At 46.2% G+C, this 19,919-nt stretch overlaps 1 protein-coding gene across 15 annotated transcripts in view; it reads left to right on the top strand.

The window, feature by feature from the left end:
- inpp4b (inositol polyphosphate-4-phosphatase type II B) overlaps positions 1-19,919 on the top strand; it is a 159,889-nt gene that overhangs the window by 36,075 nt on the left and 103,895 nt on the right. For 12 of the 15 annotated variants that reach the window (XM_042057498.1, XM_042057508.1, XM_042057490.1 and 9 more), the window contains one exon: positions 11,128-11,207. Coding sequence is in view for 5 of the 15 variants with exons in the window: in XM_042057546.1 (XP_041913480.1) it covers positions 11,128-11,207 (80 nt within the window). In the remaining 10 variants the exon portion in view is untranslated. Of the gene's footprint in view, positions 1-3,663; positions 4,196-10,738; positions 11,040-11,127; positions 11,208-19,919 lie in introns of those variants that run through there. The other 3 variants (XM_042057587.1, XM_042057580.1, XM_042057610.1) reach the window with 3 other exon arrangements.

Consider the following 19,919-nt stretch of genomic DNA (forward strand, 5'->3'; position numbering starts at 1 on the left):
TTGTCTCTTTCTCTCTCTCTCTCTCTCTCTCTCTCTCTCTTCCTCCTGTCTCTTTCTCACTGCTCTGCGTACCAGTGAAGTCTGCTCAGTGTTCAGTCTGCTCAGTGTTCAGTGTGTTCAGTGCTCAGTGTGCTCAGTGGTCAGTGTTCAGTGTGCTCAGTGTTCAGTCTGCTCAGTGTTCAGTGTGCTCAGTGTTTGGATATTCATCATATTCTCTTTGTTCTGCATGTCATTTTTTGTGGGCCAGCTTTGACTGCTCTCTATAACATGGGTGACAAGGGAGATCTTTAAAGGGATAGAAAATGTACCACCTACTCTCTCTCTCTCTCTCTCGCCCTCTGTCTCGTGTTTTTTTCCTTTTGTTAGATATGTATGTTGAGCGCAGTGTGTCATTTCTCTAGAGCGACTGCTGACTTTGTAACTAGAGTGCTCAGACTCATGAGGAGTAGAAACAGAAAAAGACAACACGCCTCATGAAGTAGGACAAACACGCCTGCACCAGCGCAATGCATGCAGCCACAAACACTGGACACACACACTTAGATACACCACTGGTAACATATGTGTGTGCACATACACAAATACACACACACACACACACACACACACACACACACACACACAAGATGAATTACATGGAGATGCACACATATGCTTTTTCAGTTGGGGAGCTGCAGGGATTGATGTCTCTCTTGCATCTCAGGGAAGCAGAGAAGCCTCATTCTTTCATGTGACATGATGTGAAGCTCCAGTCTGTCTCCTACACACACACACACACACACACACACACACACACACACTCTTACAAGCAACAGGCATCCAACATATGCTAAGGTGGTCCTGGGGTGTGAAGGCATGAGTTGAGCACAAGTGTGTGTGCTGTGTGTTTTTGTGTGTGTCTGTGGAGCTGGAGCTGGAGCTGCCATGGTCTCGATGGGCCATTTTGAGCTGTTTGATGTGGTGATGGGGGCTGGTTCTGCCGGGCTGATCAAATGGAGCCTAAAATGCATCACTTTCCACCAAATTTGACACCATTACGGTTTCATCTGCGAGGTCTCGTATTCAGATGCTCTCGAGGGAGGTTGCGAATCCAACTGTTCTGCTTGGTTTTGCTGCTTATGTATCAGTTTTGATGTGTGTGTGTGTGTGTGTGTGTATGTGTGTGTGTGTTGTCTTCATGTACTGTATACTTGCATTGACCTCAACAGTTTTGGGAGAAACAAAGCATTTTTCAAGTTTCCTCCGTATGGACCAATCGCATTGCTGTCATGGGTAGTCTTGAATACTAAGGAGGCTTGACTCAGTGGGAAATATGTGCAAAGAATTGCATCACAAAAAGGGAATAAAAGTTCTGAGGTAGACTGGCATTGCAGGGAGTCCAGCAATCACAACAAGAGAAGGAGGGAGAGAGAAAGAGATTATTTACGGTGCGTATTGCTGAGCAGAGGAGCTCACCATCTTCGGCTGCCATAGCAGCATTTTTTCAGTGCTGCATACAGAAGGTGCTTCATAGGTGTGTACCTTTTTTTTTTGCGTGTTCATGCACTTTATCCAGTCCAGGGCCAGATGGTGCAGAAGAGTCTCTTGTATTGCGGGTAGCGTGTTGGTCATTACTACAGAGTCAGCAAGGCCCCTCGTCCTGTTGGACACTCTCCCTTGTAGCTTTCTCCAGTCAGTAATGCCTGACCCATAATCACGCCTGCAATGTCTGATTAGCCACTGGCTCTAGGCCTAAAATTATATTGTGTCTATACTGTGTCTGATTTTGTGATGCTGTTAGCAAGGCTAGCAGTAAGGATTGCTTGTCCCGTCGAGTCGTGTTGTCTTTCCCATTAAAAGACCTTGAGGAAGTACTGTAAAGTCATAAGTCTCATGGCCCTCGGGCACAGTATTTTATTGGCGGTGGCTTATAGGAAGTACCCTGGAAACTCCAGAGTTCTCGCAAGAGCACAATTTGAATTGTCTCTGTGAGACACTCTGGCAATGAGTAATGATGCAGGTTACTTTTGCGACTTGTATCACGGGGAGTCAATCACATCGGATATAGGCAGGCCAAAGGCGAGCTAGACAGATGACAGTCGTAGTGTTATCCAATTGCGTCGAAGTCCAGAATCAGTCAGTAAACGTTGGTAGTATTGTGTTATCCAATTGCGTGCAGTGAGATTTTCAAATGCACGCTTGGTGCCGCCCCTCGAGTTGGGCCATTGCATTATCCGTGGAGCCTTAATCTTTCTAGATTACCAGGGTCTGGAATCTCCAGAAAGTGGAAGTGTTTTGCTTGGAGAAACACAGAGTACAAACCCAATACAGGGGAGTTCCACGTGTGGTGAGTGTGGAGGGAGTTGCCCAGACCTTGGGATCGATTCAATCAGTCTGGTTTTGAACCTTCAGTCCAAAGATCACACAGGAGAGACCTGACAGAGCTGATAATATACTCATGTGTTTGTGTGTGTTTGTGTGTGTCTGTTGTACTGTAGCATGTGTGATGTTTGTGTGTGTGGGTGTGGGTGGATGGGGGGTGTTTGGTGAGGGTTTGGATGTGCTAAGTCACATTACAGCAGTCAGACTGAAGTCTGTGCTACCCACATTCCAGTAGCATCCATCCATCCCTGCAGTAGCAGTCTCACATCTTCCCTTTTGACATCTGACACTGTACACAGAAGGTGTGTGAGAGAAAGGTGTGCTTTCTGAGTGTGTGTGTGTGTGTGTGTGTGTGTGTGTGTGTGTGTGTGTGTGTGTGTGTGTGTGTGTGTGTGTGAGAGAGTGTGCTCGAAAGAGGAGGAGAAGGTGTAGAGAAGAGGAAGAGCTCTAAAGGGAGAACAGGAAGTGGAACTTTTGTGTTCTGAGAGTGAGGCACCTTTACCTGATCCCAACATGCTCTATCTCAATCAGCTGTATCTCAATCAGCTTGCTTGGGGTCTCTGTGTGTATTGTAGTGTGTGTAGCATGTGGTCAAATGATGTATACTGGAACATATACTGTAGATGCGCTTGTGTGTGTGTGTGTGTGTATGAAGCGTCGTTGATTTAGAGTTTGTGTGTGCAGCAGCAGAGATGTTAAATTTGTGTGTATTATTATTATTATTATGTGTGTGTGTTGGTTTGTGTTATTATGTGTGTGTGTGTGTGTGTGTGTGTGTGTGTGTGTGTGTGTGTGTGTGTGTGTGTGTGTGCACTCTTGACTGTGCCCCTGCGGGGTGGAAGAGGCCTCATTCTAATTCAAGCAGCCATAACACCATAACAAGTGATTCTTTCCTGCCAGCTATCTGACTCACAGACTGCAGACCAAAGGTGTGACTCTCTCTCTCTCTCTCTCTCTCTCTCTCTCTCTCTCTATCGTTCTTTACGATTTCCCTTCACATATGCTTTACATTCTTTGTTGTTCATTTACTTTATCTCCATGAGTGCTTTCTGTTTTCTCTCTGATCTTCCTGCCACTCTTTCCCCCTCTGTTTATGTCTCTCTCTCTCTCTCTCTCTCTCTCTCTCTCTCTCTATCAGACTTGCTTGTGTTTGCTCTCTTGTAGTCAGCCTACCTCTCTCTCTGTCCCTCCCTCTGTCCCCCCTCCCCCTCCCTTCCTCTCACTCCCCCCTCCCTCTCTCTCTCTCTCTCTCTCTCTCTCTCTCTCTCCCTCCCTCTCCCTCCCTCCTTCCCTTCCTCGTTCAGTCTGCAGCGGTCGAGCAGCAGCTTCACACCCCAGTCCTGCTCTCTCCACTGTCTCTTGGTGCAGGCTACAGCGCCACTGTTCCTGTTCGCGCACGCATTTGTGTGCCGTGCGTATGTGTGTATGTGTGTGTGTGTGTGTGCGTTTCTGCGCGTGTGCTCGTTCACTCAATCACTCGCTCGCTCAGTGCAGCGCAGCCTTTCCGTGCCTTCCTGTCTGATGGCATCTAGGTGAGTCTGTGTGTGTGTGTGTGAGAGAGTCTGTGACTGTTTGAGTGTGTGTGTGTGTGTGTGTCTGAGAGCCAAAGTGTGTGTTTGTCAAGCCACTGGTATGCACGGGGAAGGGAGAGGGACGTGGATATAGCGGCAAACTCCGTCAGCTTCAGACGGGAGATGCAGAAGCCAGGAACCCACAGCACAATGCTCTAACCAAGCTGTGAGCCTCACCGCGCAGCTCCACCACCAGGCTCTGTGCCTGGCTCGCTCACTCGCTCTCACTCTACTGCTCCTTTCAATCTTGATCGCTGTTTCAAGTAAGTGTTTCTCTTTTGTGGTGTGTGTGTGTGTGTCTGAAATACAGTATGTCTGCCATTAGTGTACCTGTATGTAACAGTTTGTGAGCAGTGCAGTGAGTGAGTAGTATGTAGATAAGTGTTTACTTTTTTGTGGGTGTGCGACCAGTGTAAGATCAATGGCCCTGTCTCTTCCGGATTATGTGTTTGTGTGTGTGCATGTGTGTTTGTGTGTGTGTCTGAGTGTCTGTCAGTCTGCCTTTGGAGTGGAGTGTTTGTGTACACTGCCTTTGTGTGTGTGTGTGTGTGTATTATGTATGTATGTGTGTGTGTGTGTGTGTGTGTGTGTATTTGTGTGTGTGTGTATGTGTGTGTGTGTGTGTGTATTTGTGTGTGTGTGTGTGTGTGTGTGTGTGTGTGTGTGTCTGTGTGTATGTATGTGTGTGTGTGTGTGTGTGTGTGTGTGTGTATTTGTGTGTGTGTGTATGTGTGTGTGTGTGTGTGTATTTGTGTGTGTGTGTGTGTGTCTGTGTGTATGTGTGTGTGTGTGTGTGTGTGTGTGTGTGTGTGTGTGTGTGTATGTGTATGTGTGTGAGCATTAACGTGAGGAAAGTGTGGACTCTGACTCTGAATGCTCTGTCACCCACGGCGCAGCAGAATCAATAAGGCAGCGGCAGGAGATGGACCATTTACCAATGCTAAGCGATGGAGAGCCAGTGGCCTTCAAGCCTCCAAAGACAACCTTGACATGTCAGAAAGGGCTGTGTGTGGGAGATGCTATGTGTGTGTTGTGTGAGTGAGAGAGAGAGTGTGAGAACATAGTCATATGTTTTTTCTCAGAGACTGCTTGTGGTTTGAGAGTGGTGTGAGCGTAAAATGCCCTGTAATGACAAAATGTGCTTGCCCCCTCTATGGGTTTGTGTGTGTGTGTGTGTGTGTGTGTGTGTGTGTGTGTGTGAGTGTAGTTGTGCATGTTTGTGTGTGTGTCGGTCTGATTTTGTCTGTAACTGAGAGTGTTTCTCTGTGCTAGCTCCTGATGAGCAAGGATGAAAACTTGAAACTAGTAACTTCTTGAGTTAAATTCATTAAAATTGTGAGTGTAGATTTGGGCAGTTGTGTGCATGCATGTGTGTGCTTACAGTATGTGCGTCTTTGCATGAATGTGAGTGTGTGTGTGCACCAGAGTTTCGAGGTTTCGTTTTCTGGACATTTTGGTGATATGCAAATATTCTTTTATCTCTTCTTAATTAGTCAAGTTGAGGAAAACTGGAGACAGGCTATGTAGCTTAAAGAATGACATAATCAGGCCGTATAAAATGCAACATGTTCATTAGCCTAACTTAAACATGCTTAACTATTGTCAATTTAAAGATCTAGCCAGTCTCTGTGCTGTTTTCATGGACAGCAAGAATCCGCTTTGTTTGTTGTTTTAAATAAGCTACGTTGTTTGTTGCTGCTACCCACGTTATCTCCAGTGGTTCAACAGTTTCATTTGCGCAGATATGCACACAAATTAAATGAGTGCTCACACCACTACCCCCTAATGCTATGCCTCTTTATTTCATAACACTAAATTAAGAAATATTTCCTATTCTGGAAAATGTTCAGGTTCTTTTTATTTCAGTCCGCAGTTCAATGATACCATTAGATTGTGCCGCAAATGATCCGTGGACCAGCAATCTCCTTGTTGAGGAGGCCCTAACCCTGCAGATCATAGACAGAGAAAGCATGGTCTGGGAACAGAACACAGTTGCATGTTCAGTGTAGCCATGGGTCTGTCTACATGGAAAATGACAAGTGTCTTGGTGTGACCGCACCCCCTGCACCTCCACTTCCAACGTCACTGATTCCGACCGACACCTCGGCACTACGGACAACAGAAACCATGGTGTGCACGCATGTGTGTGTGCAAGAGTGAGAGAGACGTGATGCTTTCATCTACCTGATCTTTTGGAAGCATCATTTATCTTTTTCATTTTTCTCTTTTTACCTCTACCCTTTTTATTTGCTGCATACATTGCTTTGATACCTCTATGGTGCTGCTTTCTCTCTCTCTCTCTCTCTCTCTCTCTCTCTCTCTCTCTCTCTTTCTCTGTGTCTACCGTTCTAAGCTTTGGGCCTGCTGAGGTATGAGCACATGCATATGTTTAGAGCAATACTCATCACAGGATGGCTTTTAATGCGCTAATACTCTAGCCCTGGGGGAATTTATAAACCCTGACGCATAAACCTCTTATACTGGACCTGGTGTGTGTATGTGTGTGTGTGTGTGTGTGTGTGTGTGTGTGTGTGTGTGTGTGTCTGTATTTACATCTATTTTGATGTGTGCATGTGTGTACATGTGTTTTTGCACATTGATGCCCAAATATGTATGCAGAATGGGTGTATCAGGTCTTCTACCCCTGCATATTTTATACAGCTTTTTCTCTATGTCTCTCTCTCTCTCTCTCTTGCTCTTGCTCACTCTCGCTCTCTCTCTGTATGTTTGTGTGTGTATGTGTGTGTGTGTGCACGACTAAACCTTTTTGAATTTCTGCAATAGGAAAGTAATGCTGTGCCTGTTGTGAATGTGCTTTTGAGTGCTGAGAGAGTGAAAGAGAGAGAGAGAGAATGATGGAGCAGTGGGAGAGAGAAAGGGAGGGAGGGAGAAGGTTGCCTCAGGAAAAGACCCTGGGAGGAAGTGATAGAGGGAAAAGGGCAGCAGACAGGATGACCTTTTTCATTCAATACCTTAACATGGCCAGAGAGAGAGAGAGAGAGACAGACAGACAGAGAGAGATTTCGATGACAAGATGTACAGTATGTACAATACATTCATGTGTACGTTAGTGTAGTTTGTATTTGTTAGTTATCGCCCGGTCACTGGACCAGTATTGAGTTTAATATGTGAGTGTGAGTGTTTGTGTTTGTATCACCATGTCTGTGTGTGCACACAAATACTGATATGCCTTGAAACTGGGAAGAGTTTTGCAGTGCAAGCCTACTTGTGTTGAGTAGGTGTGTGTGTGTGTGTGTGTGTGTGTGTGTGTGTGTGTGTGTGTGTGTGTGAAACGCAGGTTTCTGACTTCCTCTTTAGCGATATAGTGGCGGACACAGTGGTGGTATGCTGGATTAGAGCTCCAACCTTTTGCGTCAAACCATTGCTGCTGACGTGTCTCCTCATCTCACATCTTTCTTGCACGTCTAAAAATACTCGTGCATGTATATGCAGTGCCTCAGTGCTTTTCACATTCTCTGTGTGAGGCTCAGCATCGCCAGCATTGAGTAGCCCAGGTCCTAGCGAAATTAACAACAGGTGCACTAGAAAGGTGACAATGATATGACCCCCAAAACAGGAATGGTTTTACAGGTGGTGGCAACTGATCATTTTTCCATCTTTATCCATCTTGACATGGGCCTTCTTTTCTTTTCTTTTTTCTGATTGTCTAACACTCTGTAAAGCGCCATGAGACCTGTGTAAGGTTTTGGCGCTCTACAAGTACAATTAAATTGAAATTGAAATTGAAATTTACTTATTTTTTACTAGTTTCGCATTTGGCTGGGGTTAGTGTCACTACTGGTAGCATAAACCAGTACCTGGAGCCTACAAAGGTGGCACAGGTAGTCCAACTCCTCCAGAATGGCACACCAATACATTCCTCGCCAGAAGGATTGCCGTCTCCCAGCGCAGTCTCAGGAGCATGGAGGAGATTCCAGGAGACAGGTAGTTGCTCTAGAAGTGCTGGGCAGGGTGGTAGAAGGTCCTTCACCCAGCAGCAGGACCAGTATCTGCTCCTTTGTGCAAGGAGGAACAGTAGGAGCTCTGCCAGAGCTCTACAAAATGACCTCCAGCAGGCCGCTGGTGTGAATGTCTCTGGAGGCATATTGTTGGAGGGACACACAGACCTCTACGGGCAAGACAACGGCACCCTCACTGCTCTTACTGTAGGTATCGGGATGAAATCTTCAGACCCATTGTCTGACCCTGTACAGGTGCAGTGGGCCTTGACTTCCTCCTGGTGCACAACAATGGCTGGCCACATGTGGCGAGAGTGTGCAGGCAGTCCTGGAGGATGAAGGAATTGATATCATTGACTGTCCCCCACACACCCCTGACTTAAATTCAATAAATACTTCTGGGACATTATGTTTTTGGTCCACCCAACACCGCCAGGATGGACCACAGACTGTCAAGGAGCTCAGTGATGGCATTGTCCACATCTGGGAGCAGATTCCCCAGGACACCACTCGACGTCTCATCAGGAGCATGCCCCGACATCGTCAAGCATGTAGGGGCCACACAAACGACTTTTCACTTTGATTTTCCGGGGGTCTTTGAATTCAGCCCTCTGTAGGTTGATCATTTTCATTTCCAAAACACGATGTGGCATCCATTCGTTCCCAACACATTACCCAGTCCATATCAGTATAGATATCCAGCATGATGTTTTTTTCCCCATTGAGATCTGATGTGTTTTCAAAGTGTTCCTTTAATTTTTTTTGAGCAGTAAATTTAGTCTTCTGAGTGGGTGTGGGTGGGTGGTGGGGTTGTGACGTGGATATGTTTCTATGTGTGTGTGTGTGTGTGTGTGTGTGAGCACTACTGCCTGTGGTGTTCAAGCCAATATCCAGTATCAATGTCAGACATCCTCCCATGTTACATACATGGTTTGATGGTCTGATGAAACTGCCATGGGACACTCAGTTTAATAAGCACTCTGACTCTGACAGATGCTCTAATCCTCAAATGTTGTTGCCCCGGGAAAATGCCTTAGTCTTTCCCCTAATGTCGGGACATTTTCAGACCCATTGCAGAGCAGAGGCTTTCAAATGAGTGGTAAAGGAGCGCTTTCCCATGAAGAGCAATCAGGACATCACAGGAGGAGATAGAGAGCAAAGGATGAAAGTGGGGTGGGTTGCTGGATGAATGGATGGGATGAAGGAGGGGTGTGTGTCTCTGTTTGTGTGTGTGTGTGTGTGTGTGTGTGTGTGTCTGTGTGTGTGTATGTGTGTGTCTCTGTGTGTGTCTCTGTGTGTGTCTCTGTGTGTGTCTCTGTGTGTCTGTGTCTGTGTGTGTGTGTGTGTGTGTGTGTGTGTGTGTGGTAGAGAGTGTGCAGGTGAGGAGAGTGGTGAGGCAATCTCTTCCTGAGAGGGAGAAACGGTGCGGGAATTGGAAGGCATGTGAACAGTTAAAGAGTTGTGAGTGTGAGCTGTTGTTGGGCGTGTGTCTGATGTGTGTGTGTGTGTGAGAGACAGGGAGGGAAGAGGCAAGTCATTTTGTTAATTTAGCGCTGTCTGACATTCGTGCTGGTGTGTATGTGTCCTTGGCGCGATTGAGTCGTGCTGGATGGCACAGAAGGCCTTAGCAGTCTTCAGCCAGTGTGTCGGACCAGATCATACTTGGCATCAATCTCTGTCATCTGTCCCTCTCTTACACGCTTGTACACACACACACACACACACACAGAGTCTCTCTTTCCCTCCCTCTCCTTGTCTGTTCTTCTTGCTTTTGGCTTTATTGATGGCCCTGGTGTGTACCCTGTTCACCATGACCTACTTTGTTCACTCTTACACCCTCCCTTCCTTCCTCTCTCACACACACACACACACACACACACACACACACACACACATTGCCAGCTGCCAGGTGTTTTGCTGCTGTTGACGCCCCTGGTGATTGCTATGTAGGCTTTTCCATTAAGATGCTCTCTTTGTAAATCAAGCTTGGCACTGATTGGATCATCCAGGATGTTCATGTGGACTTCTTAGCTGTGATTGGCTGGTATGTGAGCAGGGTACTGAATCTAGAGGCTGGCCCTCAACTCTCATGTGGCTTTTAGTCTGCTTCTCTTTCTCTTTCTCTCTCTGTGTGTGTGTGTTTCTGTGTGTGTGTGTGTGTGTGTGTGTGTGTGTGTGTGTGTTTCTGTGTTGCCCTTGGGTATGCAGTAACAGCTCCCACAGCTTTACGACTGTGCCTCTCCTCCATACATCTGCCACGCTGGCACCAGCCCTCTGGGCACCCCGTACTGTTTGTTTGCATTGGCATCATGCTCTGTGTTTGATTGAGCATGCCTCATCCAATGGAGCCTCTGGAACTCTGCCAACAGTGAACGCTCCTCCCACCTGGCACGCATGCAGAATAGGCCTATGCAGTCCAATGCTGTGGTTGGGGATAGTTTAAAGTTATCAAGGGTACTCGGTGTCTGTCTCAAAAGATGAACCATTTAGAAACCTTGCGAGAGCATTTTAGTGATGTGCTGTGAAAAAAAGAACCCCTTTTCCAACCAAGAGGTCTTTTATGTTCAATAGCTTTTCATATCGAAACTGTCAAAAACCACCCACAATGGGGCTTTTGTGTGTGCTATCAGGTCAGAAAATCACTTTGAGTACTCAGAGTGTGGTGCTGGATCTGAGAATCTGTTGCAGTAGCACCGTGGGCTAGCGTAGAGGCGTGAGACAGGCTGCGAAATGCTCTGCCTGCCAGAATAGGATCGTCACCAGTGGAAAGAGGAAGGAGCTGCTTTAGCACCAGCTCCCTTTGTGTGGGGGCTGCTGACTCACGCGTCACACTGCGCCTGCATTCACACACTCCGCTCCACTCCTGCACCAGTGGACTAGCAGCACAAAGCACTTGTTGCCTTGAGCACACTAATACCTCCGTCTCAGACTCAACTACCTACTGTACCGATGGGAGACACTTCAGTGTTTTTGCTTCTTTGGACTGAGTACATAGCTGCAGAGTTCTTTGGCCGTGACAAATCACTTTAGTTTCATACGATGAAAGGAACCTTCTCCTCAGTGACTGACACCCCTTAGTAGATTTAGACTTCTTGTTTGTGATAGATACCATCGTCTAAACGTCAACGGTACACTTGCCCGGGTAATGGTATGCTGATTAAAGCTAGTTCTGTTACAGTCTAGAATAGCTGTGTTTTGATCCTAATGTCCTGAAGACTGTTTCTGTTTCTCTACAGAGCACGTTCCTGGGCAGTGCGACCTTCTCTGTGGCGGATCTACTCAAATCCAGGGACCAGCAGATTTCCCTAAACCTGAGGTGAGTGGACTGATTGTCAGTTGGACAGGGGATGCTGAGTCCAGTATTTTGGATCCTGTGTGTCCGCAGCTTGACATCAGGAATCACCTGTGCCATTCCAGACACAGAGTGGAGGGATAATGTAAAGAGGGGAAAGGCTTCCCTTGAGATGTAGCGAACTTGCTGGGGCGTCAGAGGGCTCCTTTTTTGTTTGATCTGAGGTTTGTCTGATCCGCTGTGCTCGGAAGGCATGCTCAGCGTTTTTTTTTTCTCTCTCTCTCTCTTTTTTTTGTGAGGATATTTTTGTTGTGTCGTGATCTTCTGAAGGAACTTCTGTCAGGAGGTGTAGATTTGATCAAGCGTGGCGGAAATTATCAGAGAGCAGCGTGAGATGAGGCACCCGATAGCTCAGAAGCTCTCCTCACCACTGAAATACGAAGCTTTAACTCAGACAAACACATAGAGAGAGAGAGAGAGAGAGAGAGAGAGAATGAAATGGAGAGAAATAGGGAAGAATGATAGAAAAAAGATGTAGAAAGATCGACTTGCTTTCTTTCTTGCCCTTTAGCTAATTAGCTGGTCACAAAGGAATTGGGGGTGGGTGGGTGGGTGTAGGCAGGTTTCATGGAGGTGGATGGCCTTCTGTTCAGCGCCAGGGGAAAGCAAACAAGGAGCGGCTGGCACTGTGACCAGCCAGGAGTGTGTGCGGAGCGCGGGACTGGGGCGTGCAGGAGGGGGTCAGGAAAGGTGAGCATGTGAAATGGTCGATCTAATGGCTCCATATTGAGCGACCACCTGCTCCGCTCCAGGAGGGCAGAGGAGAGGGATGGTGAAGTGGAGGAAACGAGAGCAGGAGCAGCAGGACGCCTCTCGTACCGTCAGCTCTTACCCGCAAGGACGGCCCTCACACACTGCCATAGGAAAAAGACTAGAGCTAGTGTGCTTGAAGAATGAAGAATAGAGGTGTGTGTGTGTGTGTGTGTGTGTGTGTGTATGTGTGTGTATATGTGTGTGTGTGTGTGTCTGTGTGTCTCTGTGTGTGCGTGTGCGTGTGTGTGTGTATATGTGTGTGTATATGTGTGAGTGTGTGTGTCTGTGTCTCTGTGTGTGTGTGTGTGTGTGTGTGTGTGTGTGTGTGTGTGTGTGTGTGTGTGTGTGTCATATGGAGTACAGACATAGTGGGTGTCATCCAGACTGTGAGGGGAAAGTGAACTCAAAATGAAAGCTTCTTTATGAGTCTTGTTGGCCACCCTTCGCCCTCGATCTGTTCCACAGCCACAGAACGTCCATCAGTCTGTGCCACAGAGAGCCCATAGCTTACCGTAATGGTTCCAGTAAAAGATTGTCTAGTACATGTGAAGAACATTATTTTTAGATTGTGTGTGTTCCTTGTGTGTTGGTACAAAGTCTAGTAAGTTATTGATATTTAATACCATTCTTCATAAGAACTAAATTGTAGTGCTCTATCCTCAACCTAGTGAAAATCTAGGCTACAACTGCACTAAATCATTTTGTTGTCAGGTTGTATACCAGTGCACCAACCCAGCCCTACACTCAGTCAGGGGTACAACTGCAGTAGGGCCTACAGCAGATTTATACACACACATAGACATACGCGCACACAGACACACACACACACATACACATACACATTTCCACACACTCTGTAAACTGTCACTTGCCCAGATGCAATTATTTTCATGGTTAAAAAAATACCAGAATGGTGATGCTCTCTCCATGCCCCATAAACTCTCTGTGGCAGACACACACACACACACACACACACACACACACACACACACACACACACACACACACACACACACACACACACACACACACACACTGCCCACACTTTCTTGTCTTCCTCTTTAATGTGTTGGCGCAGCCCTGGGTGTTGCTGGTCCTGGGTGGCCTCAGCTATTTCCTTCTGGTGTCCCTGAGGTTAGACCTCTCTGTTCTCACTCATAATTGTCACTGGTGTGATTGGCAGCAGGAGCCACAAGGCAACAGAAGATGTTACTCTGTGTGTGTGTGTGTGTGCCCATACACATTTGCGTGTATTTGTGTGTGCGTGCTTCTACACCCTGTTAAGAAACTTAAAAAGAACGGCTTCCAGCCAAACAGGATGCTTCAAAAGCTGTATTTGCTTGCCTGTGTGTGTGTGTGTGTGCGTCCATGCGTCCATGTGTGCGTGTGTGTGTGTGCGTGTGTGTGTGTGAGAGAGAGAGAGAAAAAGAGAGAGCGAAAGAGAGACAAAAAAAAAAAAGAGACAGAGTTTCTGGCCACTCTCCTGCACTTGGACACAGGATGGAAGCACACAACAGACCTCCTATTCCCCAGACATTTTGGAGAGTGAAAGAACAACATGGGTATGGGGGTGTAAATGACGTCACTCGTCAGGACCAATGAGGGAACTTAGAGTGGTCAAAAGAAAATTGTGAAGCTTTCCGCACTCTGTTGGGAATATAACAATTGATTATAGAACCCCTGTTAACCTATCAAATCTGACTCCGCTAAGTATGGAAAGTTTCAGTTCAATGTAAAATCAAGAGCCATAGTAGGTTAGTATACCTACAATAATACTGTTAATGAGAATGCCTACTCGTTTTCTTATGACTCTGCCAATCTAAGAATAATGCTGTAGGTCCTATTCTCCTCCACTGCCGGTTAATTCGGGCGGTTCCTGAACACAATCCTGTCTGGGAGTAGGTCAGAGGCTACATGCTGATCCGGACTGCTATATTCACCAGCGTGTTAGACAGTCACGAAACAATCAGAGAATGAACATACTGTACCAGCTCAGAGGATGATGGCTACACATCAAAGTGGTGCGGGAGATTCTGACTACAGAATGGCTCCTAGAATAATTTGTGAACTTCCCTTAAATAGGCTACCCAGTTTGTGATTGGTTACATTGATATGGATCACATGATTGGAGGTCAGCTGATTTGGGATAACATGAGGAGGTCAGCTGATGAGACTTGAGACCATTGTTGTAGTGAGAGTGAATCAATCAAGACATGACAAGGTATCCATTTTATTACATTTCCTGTCCCTATAGTTAACTGTTCCTGTGGACATGGAACAGTAGGCCCACACTTAGTTGTTAATCAAGAGTCCATATATGATTGAAAGGATTATCATCAGCCTGGAAATAGGCCCACACTGAGTAGTTGATCAAGAGTCCATATATGATTGAAAGGATTATCATCAGCCTGGAAATAGGCCCACACTTAGTAGTTGATCAAGAGTCCATATATGATTGAAGGATTATCATCAGCCTGGAAATAGGCCAACACTTAGTAGTTGATCAAGAGTCCATATATGATTGAAAGGATTATCATCAGCCTGGAAATATGCCCACACTTAGTAGTTGATCAAGAGTCCATATATGATTGAAAGGATTATCATCAGCCTGGGAGTTAGGATCCTTACAGGGGGCAGAGAGAGAGGAAGAGAAGGAGCAGGTGCCTAGGACTGGGGTACTCTTAATGACCAAGAGAAGACGAGGAGGAGTCTTCTCATCCTGTCATATTCTCTTCTCTGCTGCCATGGTGACAAACTGAGGGCCTCAGTTGATGTTGTAGTAGAACGAACATCTGAATCACATCTGTGACAAAAAGTGTCTTTGTGTAGCTGCATCCTTTAGTTCATGTGGTAGTACGGGAGTAGACGGGAGTCTGCAGTGGTATTGCACAAACATACTGTCTTGAATCCTCTAATCTCATTGTTTTCCAACCTTGGGGTCGGGACCCCATGTGGGGTCACCTGAAGTTCAAATGGGGTCGCCTGAGATACTGGGTACTGTATTTTACAATTGACCAGTGCATTACATTAAACGCCAAACTAATTAGCTTTTCTAGGACATTTGGGGAAAATCAAAGCACAACTCTCGACTGGGTGTTACAACATAGATTCTGTGAATGATTGGGGTCGCCAATGTTTTGTGACATCAAAATAGGGTCACCTGCCAAAAAAGTTTGGCAACCTTTGAAAGAGCAGTTGATTTCCATCAGTCAGTATGTAGGCTGTCTTTATCAGGACCATGGTCTTGGTGTCTGCTGCTGTGCTAGGCTGTTATGTGAAGGTGTTCATCATTAGTCAGAGAGATGGTAATGAGAAGTCCTGCCCCAGATTCATTTATCTCTCTCAACGCCTCTGTGAAAATCTACCTGTTTCACCATCCTTCGATCTATCTCTGCCCCTCCCTTTTTGCTCATACCCCCCACAACCCTCTGTTTCTTTGCCTCTCTATCTTTTGCCCCCCATCTTTCTCTTTTATCTTTTGTGATTATCTCTCCATCTCCCATTGATTTACCCCTCTCTCTCTCTCTTTCCTCCTTCTCTTTAAATGAGAGAATTACATGTACTATCTATATTATTATGGTGAGTATTGTGATTGTAGCTTTTTAATAAGTCTTTCTCTCTTCCTCTTACTCTGTCTTTCTCCCCTTCTTTTCACCTGCAGTGATATCACATCTATAGAACTCTGAATATGTGATATTACATCTATAGAACTTTGTCCATATAAAGAATCTCCTCTTGGCAGAACACCAGTCTTTTGGACAAATGCGACTGACTGTGTTTGTCTTTACATGTATGTATGCACAGTAGTCACAAGCTCCCTTTGTGACAAGTGACTAAATAGACCCAGCGTCACTATGCATGCTCTTGGCAGGATCAGACTAAAATCACAGTAAGCCCAGAGCTTGACGACTCAATAAGTGTCCCTTCTGATAACAGCACAGTAGCAAAGAAAACTGACAGAAAAGAAATTGTTAAAACACATGACTAATATAGCTGTATTAGTTGCATCAAGACCTGCCAGAAGACCTGCTGTGCAGTTGAGTGGTATCCAGCAAATAGTGTGGAGGCTAACATCAACAAACAAAAGTCCTGGATGTAATGAGTCAGAAAGAGAATCAAGAAGTTCATAAAGCTTTCTGTGAATAGAGCTGTAAGGCCATGCAAAAAGACATCAGAGTCTTTTAAAGCTGCAGTTGGCAAGATTTTTTTGATCATATTCACTGAAACCGACACTATGCTCTGGCAGTGTCGGATCAGCTGGTTTTAGAAAATAACCCGCACTTCTACCTCCATCTAGAGCCTGCTATTTGTTTTGCAAAAATCCACAGCTCCTGGTTCTTCTGGTCCAATCAGAGCAGGGCTGTGTGAGATCTGACTGTCAATCACAGTCTGGTGCTGTCTGCTGCGCACTGACGAGCACAAACTCGATGAGAAGGTGTCTGGTGGTAGTGGGGGAGGAGCATGAGAGTTGTAAACATTCAAAATTTTGGCCTCTCAATCTGTCAGACTTGCCAACTGCAGCTTTAATGCTTTCTGCTGTAGGTTTATCACACACATTATTTTGTGCTGTAATTATATTTCTCCACTATCAACAGAAGTATGTGCATGTTTATACATACATAATTCAGTATACAGCCCCCATCTGCTAGGGTGAAAGTGCAGGCTTGGGGGGGGGGGTGGCGCTACATCCATGCTAGTATTGTACACATACTGTACTTGCATGGATGTAGTGATGAGACTGTAGAATGTAAATGAAATGACAGTTGGTGACATGAAGTAGGAGGGGTCTAAGTTAAACTTTTATGGATACCATTTACTGACAGATGATTCCTTAAATGTTGCCATGTGCACAACCGTAGGCTGTTATACTGTGGTTATATCAATAAAAAGTAATATGAAGAGGATGAAATTGTTTCTACTGTAATATGCTAATATCGAACTAACTAGATAGCCTATTGTTGTACTCAGAAACTTGTGCCCTAAGCAATGTAAAGTGGTTTCTAAGCTAAAACATATTTTATCACATAAAGCAAACATCACCTCACCATCCGTTAGCTGCCTGTGCCCTGATACACTGTGAAAACGGTATCTGTGGACAGGCCAGGCTCAAAAACGGCAACAAAAACAACTTGGTCCAGCCTGGACCATAAAACCATAACAAACTGTTCTAGCCAATCACTGACAAGATGCGCATTTAGGAGAGTTTCAATTGCACGGGAGGAAGGGGGAGGGAGTAGCGAGCTAACTCTCTGTCAACAGAAGTCAACAGAAGTGACGTTACCCAACATCGCTTAGAACACCTTTAAACAACAAGAAGCGAGCAGGTAGGCAACGCAAGCTATGAATGCCCAAGAGCTGCCAACAGTCAGCTACAAAGCTATGAGCAATGAACGAATCATTTTATGTTTATGTGCACGTTGCTTAAGGCAAAAGTGTGTTTTCTTCACACAGTTTGGAGCCAGAGCTACCACACCACAAATTTGAATGTAAATAAGGCTGGGTTGATATTTTGGCCTTTAGCAAATGTGTGCTGAAAATTGCTGTTTGACCAAATGTGCATGCTTTTCATCCAGCAAACAAAGTTGGGCTGCCCAACCCCCCCCCCCCCCCCCCCCCCCCACACACACACACTGCCTTTCCCTCCTTTTGATGGTGTGTTTTGCACCCTGGTGTGTTGTGGTTTGTTTTAGACCTTTGAGCAGTGCAGCTGGGGGGCACTGTTGCTGGGGACAACGCAGGACCACTCCAGCCTTCTCAACTGAGTCAGGACCTGGATATGTTCATTGCTTTGTACAAGCTCTTGTCTCAGCACCTCACCACAAGACATGTGGAGTATGGGAACATTGGGGGTGAAGTGGGGGTGGGTGGTTTAGGTGGAACACTTTGAAGGACATTCTCCTCTTTCATGTAATTGTTATAAATCCCCCATGTGTTGTTCCTGTTGCTTTGAACACTCTGTTCTGTACACTCAACCAAAACACCAAGGCCGGCCCTTCAAAGAGGGTCTGAAAACCATCCAGAGGTAAGTGGTCCCTTTGAGGGGCTACAGATAGATGGAGAGATGGATGGAAGGTAAGTATGTTAAATGTTTACTCTCTAAACATGGACGTCTGTGCCGTGCAGGATGCGGTGTGTTTGGTGACTGTGTGTTTCTTGGTGGAATGAAAGGTAGTGGGGAGTGGGGCTGGGGTGGAGACGGAACACAAATGGGGAGGGGGGGGGCTTGCCTGGCCTTCATTGATTTTTCTCTGCCAAGCCACAGCAGGTGATGACAGGCAGCAAGCCATCTTAATGATTTGTGTTGTGTTGGAATGTGACAGTCTGTTCCCATGTTCGACAGGACTCAAGCCTTGTTTTACCCCCCCCCCAATATCAATATCTTCTTCTCTTAAAATTGCAGCTGCTTAAAATAGTGTAAACACAGTAACACCACAAAGGCTTCTTATGTTTGGTGCCAACATTTGCATACAATTTTCTAGTTTATTTTTGACACATTCCCTCTGTTATCCTCCCAGGCAGTTGTCTTTCTGCCAAACTTTCTATGTAGCATTAATCACTATTGTGTTAACGATATGAAATTGGTCAGGTTATGTGCCTTACTGAAGTCTGCTGGCCCAAAGATGGAAACCAGAAATGAATGCTTGAAATGTGAAAACATCATAAGACAGAGGTGCATGAGAATGTAAAAGCCTCGTCCACAGGCAATGCCAGATGAGCTTCTTAGGGTTCCCGGGAGGGTTACCCGTCAGGGTTAATCAGCTTGCTCCAAGTTCCCCAGTAAGAACTCCAACTTCAAGTGGCATTCCAGAGTCTTTCTTGAAGCTAGTTCCAAAGCTGTCCTGTGCACAGGTTGGTGTTCTGGTCCCAGCCTTGCGGCTCTAGTTTGCCGAGAGGAATGGAAAGGGGTACAGAGACCTGCCGAGAACTCCAGCCACCACTGAGCACCATTCCATCTCTACGGCTATTATGTCCCACTCCCCGCAGACCACCACTGACCATTGGCTCTCCACTTACACTTACACTTTTGATGGCTGACAGATGACCCCCTCCTAACCCCACAGCCTTGTTAGAGCCCTTGTCGCACTGTTCCAGCTGAGGTCAACAGTGTCAATAACTAGACCTCTGACCTGCTGATCTGATAGGGTGCTTTTAATGCGTGGGGGAGGAGGCGGTTCAGTTTACGCTTCTCTTACAGATCAATCCTCAAGCAACTGAGGAAGTGAGAAAGAGTAATGGAGCTCTATTAGATCCCTTTAATTGGAAAATTTGAAAATGTATATGAAATGGTATATTGTTGTTTGACCTGCGGCATCCGAGTCCATTGGGCCAACGTCCTCTACTGCAAGTAACAGCAACAACCCCCTAGGCACTTAGCTCGACAGAGCACACACCTGCAGCATTACACACACACACACACACACACACACACACACGCACACACACACGCATCTCTTGCTTTTAAGTGATTTAGCTGAAGGTCCACTGAACTGAGAATTTCTGGGAAATGCTCCTCCTCTCCCTTCCCTACTCACACACACACATACACACACACTTCAGTTAAGCCTGTGTGCATTCCAGCCGCTCACACAATCTAATCCATTTCACAGGAACAAGAGTTCTCCACTTGTCTTCCATCTCTAGGATTGTACACAGTGGTGAGATTTGCCCAGAATGCGAGTCCCTTTCAGTACCACACCAAACCAGAGACGTTTTCCTCTGGCTGCTGCGCTTCATCAGTGCTGCTGGGCATTTGGCGGTGAGACATGTCTGTCTCCTAGTGCTGTGCCTGCCGCTTGAATCAAGGCAGCCGTCACAGTAGAGCAGACGTGTTAGGTGTAGACCCCCACTGTGCTGACGCGGGACTCTAACGTGCAGCAGGGAGCCTCATCTGCACCTGGCACATGAGAGACAGACAGACAGACA

Source organism: Alosa sapidissima, chromosome 1, assembly GCF_018492685.1.
Source record: "Alosa sapidissima isolate fAloSap1 chromosome 1, fAloSap1.pri, whole genome shotgun sequence".
In the NCBI taxonomy this organism is placed as follows: domain Eukaryota; kingdom Metazoa; phylum Chordata; class Actinopteri; order Clupeiformes; family Clupeidae; genus Alosa; species Alosa sapidissima.